The sequence below is a fragment of the Drepanopeziza brunnea genome, assembly GCF_022702325.1.
Source record: "Drepanopeziza brunnea f. sp. 'multigermtubi' strain 214-2 chromosome Unknown ctg14, whole genome shotgun sequence".
NCBI classification, from domain to species: Eukaryota; Fungi; Ascomycota; class Leotiomycetes; order Helotiales; family Drepanopezizaceae; genus Drepanopeziza; species Drepanopeziza brunnea.
In genome coordinates, this window is record NW_027094077.1 from 1,304,100 (window position 1) to 1,314,332 (window position 10,233).

General features: G+C 49.3%; 1 protein-coding gene across 1 annotated transcript; it reads left to right on the forward strand.

The window, feature by feature from the left end:
• Positions 1-542: 542 nt before the first annotated feature.
• Positions 543-10,233, forward strand: L3040_007960 (uncharacterized protein; the record flags this gene model as incomplete). The annotated part of the gene is made up of 2 exons (XM_007295538.1): positions 543-7,015; positions 7,068-10,233. The coding sequence occupies 2 exons, from the start codon at positions 543-545 to the stop codon at positions 10,231-10,233; spliced, it is 9,639 nt and encodes a 3,212-aa protein (XP_007295600.1).

The following is a 10,233-nucleotide window of genomic DNA, read 5'->3' on the forward strand; positions in this document are numbered from 1 at the left end:
CAGATACAGCTTTGGTCCCGCCTCGCTCCCTAAACTATGACGTAGTAAGTACGGAGCTGTCAACACAGTAAGAAGAAGCTGAAGAACGAAAATGCCTTGCCACGCCACGTATAGTAAGATCGGCAGGAAAAATCTTGCCCTCTACTAGAAAATCGCATTGCAACGTACTACACCCAGGTCATTTTCGCGTAATACTTCGCGCCGTCAAAATATCCGTCTGATCTTGGAGTTGGTGTTTCCTCGACGAAAGCTTGTTTTCTCGCGGGGAACTTGCGATTTACAGTCCCGTCCCAGACCCAGACCCAGATAAGCCAGACGGCCCCTTCCTTCATCCACTTCACTTCTGCGAGACCACGCCATATCCCTTAATACCCTGCGAGCGCGAATATTGTCTTGTCCTTCCCATATCACGACTGCCATGACCTGAAAACCTGCTCAAATATCCTCGGCCACTGTCGCGAAATCGCAGAAGCTGATGAGAACGCCTTTACGAGTCTACTGAAACGAACACCCCGCCTGGGTAACGGCAACCAGTGCGCAAGATGTTGGAAGGACTCGTGGCCTCGCTGCTGAATCGATTTCTGGGCATGTACATCAGAAACTTCGACCCCAAGCAACTGAACGTCGGGATCTGGTCGGGCGACGTCAAGCTGCGGAACCTCGAGCTTCGACGAGAAGCACTGGACCAGCTGAAGCTGCCTATCAATGTCGTCGAGGGCCATCTGGGACAGCTCACGCTCAAGATACCGTGGTCGAATCTGCGAGGGTCGCCGGTGCAGGTGTACATCGAGAATGTGTACGTGCTGGCAGCGCCCAAGGAGGATGCGGAGTGGGACGAGGAGGAGGAGGAGCGGAGAACGCAGGCTGTCAAGATTGAGAAGCTGGAAAGTGCCGAGATGCTAAAGGACCGTAACCAGGAAGGCATGAGCCAGGAGGAACAGCAGAAGAGCCAGAGCTTTACGGATAGTCTGGTTACAAAGATTGTCGACAATCTGCAAATCACGGTCAAGAACATCCATGTTCGGTACGAGGACTCGATATCAGCACCTGGACACCCCTTTGCTCTTGGAGTAACGCTTCAGGAGTTCAGCGCGATTAGTACGGATGGGAACTGGAAGCCTACATACATACAAGACACTGTTGGAGCTACTCATAAGCTCGCCACCCTTGGTGCTCTAGCGGTGTATTGGAATACGGATACCCTTCTGATGGGGACTGGTAGAGAGGCTGAAGTTCTTGATGCGGAGGTCCTACCTCACGACAAATTGCTAGAGAAATTCAAGGAAATGATTGTCAGAGGGGAGGACCGAGAGACAAGCAGCCATCAATTCATCCTCAAACCCGTCAGTGGGCAAGCGAAGATCGAAATGGACAAGTCTGGAAAATCCGACAGGCCTCATATCAAGGCTGGATTGATCTTCGATGAAATCGGACTTGTCTTGGATGACGCTCAATACCGGGATGCGTTGATGATGGTGGATCTGTTCCATTACTTCATCCGCCATCAAGAGTACAAGAAACTCCAGCCCAAGGGTGTCACGCCAAAGCAAGATCCACGAGCGTGGCTTCAATTCGCTGGCAACGCTATCTTGAGTAAAATTCATGATCGGAATCGCCGGTGGTCCTGGGCTTTCTTCAAAGAGAGAAGAGACGACAGAATTCGCTACATTGAGCTTTTCAAGAAGAAGAAAAAGGCTGAGCCCCCTTTGACACCAGAGGAAGTAACTGACCTAGAAAAACTTGAGTGGAAGTTGAATTATGAAGATATGCGTTTCTGGAGGTCACTGGCGGCGACTCAGCTTAAGAAAGAGAACGTTGGTGTAAAGAAATCACAAACCGCCAAGAAAAACCAGGGATGGGTTGCTTGGGCCTGGGGTTCGAAGCCCCAGGAAGAGGAGGAGGACCCCGAGACCAGCATGTCCGAGGAGCAACGCAAAGAGCTGTACGATGCTATTGATTGGGATGAGAAGACCGCCCTCGCTGAAAGCGTCGACTTGCCGAAAGACTCAGTGAAGATGCAGATTGATGCATCGCTCAATACTGGAAGTTTCACACTGAAGCGTGATCCACACGATGATGTGGTCGAGGTTCTTAGTCTGTTTTTTGATGGTTTCCGGGCCAAGTTTCTTCAGCGACCAGAATCGTTCCTGGCTGACGTTAGCCTGAATGGTTTGCGGGTCAATGATGGCACTACCCCTGACAGCTTGTTCACTCAGATCGTGCGTGTCAAGGATGCGCCGGATACACCGACGCAAAAGCTACAGATTGATAGCGGAGACATCGCCGAGGAGTCCGTGGACCCTTTCTTCCAGTTCCAGTTCGAGACGAATCCTCTAGACGGCGCAAGTGATCTCGCGCTCACTGGAAAGTTGAAGCCACTCGAAATCATCTGGAATCCCCTGTTCTTGGTTGGGATAATCGAATTCTTCAAGCCCCCCGAGAGACACATGGAATCTATTGGAGCGCTCATGGAGAGTGCTGGGGCTACCGTCGAAAGTCTTCGACAACAAACTAGAGCTGGACTCGAATTCGCGCTGGAGGAGCATAAGACCCTGAACGCCAAGTTGGATCTCCAAGCACCTTTAATAATTGTGCCTGAGAGCATCACGACTAAGAGTACCATGTGTTTGATTCTGGATGCTGGTCATATCAGTATGAACAGTCAGCTTGTTGACCCTGAGAAAATGAAGGAGGTCCAGGCAAAGCAGAGGCAGTCGTACACCGACGAGGACTTCAAGAGATTGGAGTCTCTCATGTATGACAAGTTCCTGGTCAAGTTGTCGTCCACTCAGGTCCTGATCGGGCCTTCGATTGAGGAAACCAAGGCTCAGCTCGACAACAGAGACGAGTCTAAATCGATGCATATTGTCGAACAGATCAACATTGACTTCATGGTCGAAACTTCCATTATGCCCAAAGCTCCTAATTTGGCAAAAGTTCGTATCTCTGGTAATCTTCCGGTACTGCATGTTGCTGTATCAGACAAGAAGTACAAGAGCTTAATGCGTATCATTGATGTTGCTATTCCAAATTTAGACGAAGAGGAAGCAACGCCCGCACAAAAGTCAGTGACAAAGACTGGATCTAGCCAGCGGCCTCGTGCTCAAAGCACGGCCGCTTATACTGATAAAGTGAAGAATCGCAAGTCGACTTCATCCTTCGATTTTTCAACCCAAGAAGCTGTCATCCTCCAAGATGATACCGATTCTGACAAGGAGGATCCGTTCCAGGACGCTGAGAACGGAAATGCTAGCGACAAGCTTATGGTTCAGCAACACAACTTTGAGCTCAAGTTCGAGGTCGAGCGGCTCCAAGGCTCTCTTTACAGAAGCGATCCAGAAGGGAAAAAGCCAGACCAGCTTCTGGTGGAGCTGGTTGCCGAAAATTTTGGCCTAAATCTGGTTGTGCGACCATATGATCTGATTATCGACACATCACTCAAATCTGTGGTCATTGACGACTACGTAGAGAATCCTTCTGCGGAGTTCAAGTCCATCGTATCTTCAGGGGATGCTGACGAGGCTTCTGACGACCACAAGGACCTGATCCAAGTCAAGATCATCAAAGTTAGGCCCGATTCACCTGAATTCATGCCGAAGTATGAAGGAATCGAGATAAACATTGATGTTGCAATCTCTACAATCAACCTAATCGTCACCCGCAAAACCTTATTGACTTTGCTCGATTTCATCTTGATCACGTTTGCCGATGGCAACGATCCTCCAGCTTCAGATGATCCTCAGAAACAAATCATGGACTCTGAGAACGATGAAGACATAGCAGTTACTGCTCCTGAGGCAAAGCCAGATGCTGGGTCTGTAAGAATCAAGGTGGATCTAAAGAGCATTGTGCTCATTCTCAACAACGACGGCATTCGCCTCGCTACTCTGACTCTTAGTGCTGCTGATGTTGGCATCTTTGTGATGACCAAGACCTTACGAATCGCTGCCAAGCTTGGAGATCTTTCACTCCTGGACGACATCAATCAAGGCGCATCCTCAGATTCCAACCTTCGGCAGCTGATTACGATTCAAGGCGATGATCTGGCAGACTTCCGCTACGAGACCTTTGATCCTGACAGCGGAGACGCATATCCCGGCTACGACTCGTCGATTTTCCTCCGAGCTGGATCCATCAAGCTGAACTTCTTGGAAGAACCATTCCGAAAGATCATTGACTTCTTGGTCAAGTTTGGGAAGATGCAGGCTATCTTCAACGCTGCCAGACAAGCCGCAGCAAACCAAGCAAATCAACTCCAACAGAATGCGAGCCGTATCAAGTTTGATATCAATGTCCAAACGCCCATCGTAGTTTTCCCCCGAGTAATGATGGCTGATAAACCAAAACGAGACTTACTCACAGCATATCTGGGAGAGATTTACGTGGAGAACAAATTCGTTCCACTAGATGATTCCAAGGATGCTATTATTGCGATGAAGCTTTCAGCAGGGATCAGGAATGTTCGACTGACCTCTGACTTCCACTACTCGGAGGACCGAGCTGAAGAGCTGGAGCTCATTGACAAGGTAGATATTGGTTTTCAGATTACCTACGCTGAGCATGTCGAGGGTATCAAGAGGCCTGATACAGAGATCGAAGGTAGCATGACAGACTTCAACCTTCACATTACCCAAAACCAGCTCAAGTTCTTGTTGGAGCTCGCCAGATCCGTCCCGGCGGCATTCGCAATCGATGCAGATGAGGACGAGCAGTCGGCTATCGAGGATGTGCCTAAAGCTACCTTGAAGAAGGCCAAGTCGATTGAGCCCAGGGCCAACGACGGATCACAGGAGTCGGAAAATTTGCTCGCTAGCCTCGGACCGGAACTGGGTGTCGATTCAAGAAGTTGGACCCAACTTGACCTTGCGTTTCACGTCCATACAATCGGGCTGGAGCTTATCCTGGCAAAAGACGATGAGCCTGTCAGAGACCTCGAGGCATCAAGTCTATCCAAATTCTCTCTGGATGATACGAAAGTGAAGCTGCGTATGATGACCGATGGCTCTTTGGAGTCCGAGCTATTGATTCAGTCTTTTACGATACAGGACAGCAGGACCAAGTCAACTAATAAGTTCCGCAAGATCATGACCTCCTCTAACAAGGATGTTCAACAGTTCATGGCAAGCGTTACTATTTCTGGTGGAAAAGAGCGTAACCTCATCGCCATCGTGGCAGTTGATAGTCCTCGTGTCATATTCGCACTAGACTACCTCTTCGCGATCCAGAAGTTCGTCGCAGAAGGGTTGGTAGTCGAAGAGTCGCCGATTCAAGATGATGAAAGCATGACTGAGTTGCAGGATGACACAGACAATGAATCGACTATGGTGGGATCCAGACCAACACTTGCACGTACTAAATCCACAAAATCACTTGCGAAGACTTCAAGTCAAGCTTCCTCTCAGGCAGGCGAATCCTCAATGACAATTGCCTTCAGAATCAATGTCGTTGACGCTCAGCTCATCTTGATCGCAAACCCGTTGAGCTCGAACTCAGAAGCTATTGTCCTTGGTACTAAGCAGATCATCATGTCTCAGCAGCATGCTCTGACTCTGCAAGTCTCTAAGATGGGGATGTTCTTGTGTCGGATGGATCGTTTCGAGGATTCTCGCCTGCGAATTCTGGATGACTTTTCCCTCTCACTGTCAATGGACAGCTCGAAGGAAAATTTGTCAAGCATTCATATCGATGTCGAGCCGCTGGTGCTACGCTTATCGCTTCGAGATATTCTTCTGGCCACCCAGATCGTGAGTAAGGCCTCCGAGCTATCAGGTAATGATGATCAAGAAGAAAATAAGCAGTCTGCTTCGGACGAGAAGTCGAGGCAGCTCAAGGGTTCCGGTGATGGGTCTTTGAAGCGGAGATCTGCTAGCGGGAAGGGGGCATCGACAATGGCAAAGAAGAGTAAAGCTGCCACTGTTGCGCCTACCAAGCAAACGCAGTCCTCGGTCAAGCGACTGATCACGAAGCACGAGGAACTAAGTGCTACTCTGGAGGGCATGAGAGTCATCTTGATCGGTGATCTTCATGAGTTACCCATTCTGGACCTCAGCGTCAAAGGCTTCACAGCCACGGCAGCTGACTGGACGAGCAATTTATCTGCAGAAACGAGCATTGATATGTTTATCAACGTCTACAACTTCTCCAAATCGTCTTGGGAACCTCTTATCGAGCCGTGGCAGTTGGGCTTGCAAATCTCGAAGGAATTCGGGACGAACCACATGGCGATCGATCTCACCTCGCGGAAGGCGCTTGAGCTAACCGTCACATCCGCAACCATTGCTCTTGCTTCCAAATCCGCCCAATTCTTGACTGCAAAAGAAGATGTGCTTTCTAAGCCTCGCGGGGCAGAGGCGCCTTACAGAATTCGGAACTACACTGGATTCGATATCAACGTATGGGCAGACGTACCAGGAGAAGAAAATTCGATGGCAGCCAAATTGGAAGATGGCGAAGAGGGACCATGGCGTTTCGAAGATTGGGAAAAAATGCGCGAGAATCTTTCGCCAGAAAATAACACCGGCATTGTTGGTCTGAGACTCGAGGGCAGTGGGTTCGACAGCGTCAACAAGATTCCTGTCAATCGGGAGGGCGAGTATCTATACAGCCTTCGACCACGCAGGGATGAAATTCTCCATCGTCTATTAGTGGAAATCACACTCGGTGCCGACAATGTCAAATACATTACCTTTCGCTCGCCACTCTTAGTCGAGAACAAGACTCAGATCCCGGTCGAATTGGGCGTCTTTGACGCACAAGAAGGCCACCTACTGAAAATCGAGAAGATCGCGCCCGGAGAAAGCCGCCCAGCTCCCGTGGGCGCAGCTTACTTGAAGTCGTTGTTAGTACGACCCGATCAGGGGTTTGGCTATTCATGGTCTACAGAATCACTTTGGTGGAAGGAACTTCTTAAACGGCCAACGCGAACAATGATCTGTAAGGGGGAGCAAGATAAAAGCTCTCCGCCGTTCTACTTTCAAATGCATGCGACTATGGATAAGACAGATCCGCTTACAAGGTATGTATCACAGCTTGCTTGAACAGTTTTGGGGTTGCTGACAGGACTCTAGTGTTTACCCATACATGCGGATCCGTCTATCTGCGCCCGTTGAATTGGAGAACCTTCTGCCCTATGATTTCAAATACCGTATCTACGACAAGAATACTAAGAAAGACTGGACGAATTTCCTTCGTAAAGGAGGTCTTAGTCCAGTGCATGTCGTCGAGCTCTCCCACCTGCTCCTGTTGAGTGTTGACATGCAAGACACCGTCTTTAAGGCTAGCGAGTTTGCGATTATCAACTCGAATAATCAAGAGGACTTTAGAAAGGAGACGACATTGGTGTGCAAAGACAACGACAACCTGGCTTTGAATCTCCGACTACATTATTTCAAGATACCCGACAGCGGTGGTGCTTTCAGAGTGACTGTATACAGTCCATATGTTATTCTGAACAAGACCGGTTTGAGTATCAACATAAAGGCGAAGTCACTTCTCCAACAGGCTAAGACAGCTGCTGGCCAAGGCTTTAATACCAATTCTGCTAATCAGCAACAACGGAAAGCGCTTCCTTACATGTTTGCATTCGGGGGAGACGATCAACGCAATCGTGTTCTTCTCAAGGTCGGAGACTCCTCGTGGAGTAAACCGCAGAGTTTCGACGCAATCGGATCTACTGTTGATGTTGTCTTGCCTTCCGCGACGAAGAACACCGAGATACATGTGGGCATTACGATCGAGTCTGGAGAGGGCAAATACAAAATGACTAAAGTTGTCACTTTGGCCCCGAGATTTGTGCTCAAGAACCAATTGACTGAAGAGATCAATGTTCGAACGCCGGGCTCTTCTGAGCTCATGACTATCAAGCCTAATGAATTGCAGCCACTGCACTTCCTGACGAAGACATCACTGAAACAGTTGTCTCTATGTTTTCCTGGGGTCAACAACCAGTGGTCATCTCCGTTCAATATCTCGGACCTTGGCACCACTCACGTAAAGCTTGCCAAGGTTGGCCAACGACAAAAGCTTATTCGCATCGAGGTTCTCATGGAGAATGCCACGTTATTCCTGCATCTAAGTGCCGAGACGAAGCATTGGCCTTTCTCCATGCGAAACGAAAGTGATACGGAATTCATGTTCTTCCAAGCAAATCCAAACATTGATGATGAGGAGACTGAGGACCGGTCTGGCTGGCGCCCAATTCGCTACCGCTTGCCGCCTAGAAGTATTATGCCATATGCCTGGGACTACCCGGCCGCCAAACACAAGGAGCTCATTATCAATGCCAATGGAAGAGAAAGACACATCAAGCTTGCTGAGATTGGTAACCTGATACCGATGAAGATAAATCCTCCGCCAAACGCAGCTGGCGGTGTAGGAACGAAGATCATCGATCTCAACGTGGCAGCAGATGGTCCTACTCAGACTTTGATTCTGTCGAACTACAAAGCCTCCAAGAGTTTGTACAAGCAGAAATCTCGCTCCGAGTCATCCACTAGCGTGGCTGGAGGCTTTGAGGTCAAGGACCAAGACACAGGTGTGACCTTCAAAGCGCAGCTTAAGCTGGCTGGAATTGGGGTCTCACTGGTCAATGCTCAGTTGAAGGAGCTGGCGTATGTTACATTTCGAGATATATCCTTCAAGTACGCCGAATCGCCACTCTTCCAGACCATCACGGCGGGTGTAAAATGGATACAGATTGATAATCAACTTTATGGTGGAATATTCCCCATGATCTTGTATCCTAGTGTGGTCCCGAAGAATACCAAGGAGACCGAGTCTCACCCTTCGGTGCATATCATGGTCACCCGGGTCAAGGACGACTCATATGGTGTGTTATATATCAAATACGCGACGATCTTATTGCAACAGATGACTCTCGAAATCGACGAAGATTTTGTGTATGCATTGCTGGAGTTCTCCAAGGTGCCTGGTGCGACATGGTCAGAGACACACGAGGGTGTGCTCTGTGATGAGAGCCTGGATATCCCAGAACCGACTCAAGATCAGTCGGGCCAGGACATGTATTTCGAGCTGCTAAACATCCAGCCTATGCAGCTGGATCTATCTTTCGTTAGAACTGATCGAGTCAATGTGGAGGATAAGACATCGTCAAGAAATCCTCTGATGTTCTTCTTGAACGTTCTGACGATGGCGATCGGTAACATCAATGATGCTCCTGTTCGAATGAACGCTCTCATGTTGGAGAATGCAAGAATGTCTTCGTCCGTCCTTCTGCAGAACGTCTCAAATCACTACTCGCAAGAAGCACTTTACCAGGTTCATAAGATCCTTGGCTCGGCTGATTTCCTTGGAAACCCAGTCGGTCTCTTCAACAATTTGAGCTCTGGAGTAGCAGACATCTTCTATGAGCCATACCAAGGATTCATCATGTCTGACCGACCTGAGCAACTTGGAATTGGCATTGCAAAAGGTGCCACCAGTTTCGTCAAGAAGTCAGTCTTTGGTGTTTCCGACAGTTTCTCGAAGGTCACCGGTAGCATTGCAAAGGGTCTAGCCGAAGCTACAATGGACAAGCAGTTCCAAGATCGCCGTCGTATGACTAGATCGCGCAATCGTCCCAAACATGCACTCTATGGTGTCACTGCCGGAGCTAATTCCTTCGTAAGCAGTCTTGCCAGCGGTGTTGGAGGTCTTGCACGGAAGCCTCTCGAAGGCGCCGAGCAAGAAGGCATCACAGGGTTCTTCAAGGGCGTCGGAAAAGGCGCTCTCGGCTTTGTCACCAAGCCCGCCATTGGGGTCTTTGATCTAGCTTCGAACGTCAGCGAGGGCATCCGCAACACGACCACTGTTTTCGACGGCGATGGCCTTGACCGCGTTCGCCTCACCCGCTTCATCGGCAACGACGGCATCGTGCGGCCTTACTCGCAACGCGAAGCACTCGGTCAGTTCTGGCTCAAGCAGCTCGACAACGGCAAGTACTTTAACGAGATGTACATTGCGCACTTGGAACTTCCGCGCGAAGATGTGGTGGTTATGTTGACGTATAGCCGTATCATGCTTATCAAGAGCAAGAAGCTGACGAGCGAGTGGGTTGTTCCGCTGAAGGATATTCAAACTATTAGTAAAGAGCGTACAGGCCTGAGTTTGACGCTGAGGGGGGGGACGAATGGGCCTTTCGTTCCGGTTGCCGAGGAGAGTAGTAGGAATTTCTTGTATAAAAAGATTGGAGTTGCGGTGGGGGAGTTCAATAAGAAGTATAAGGCGATGGAGTAG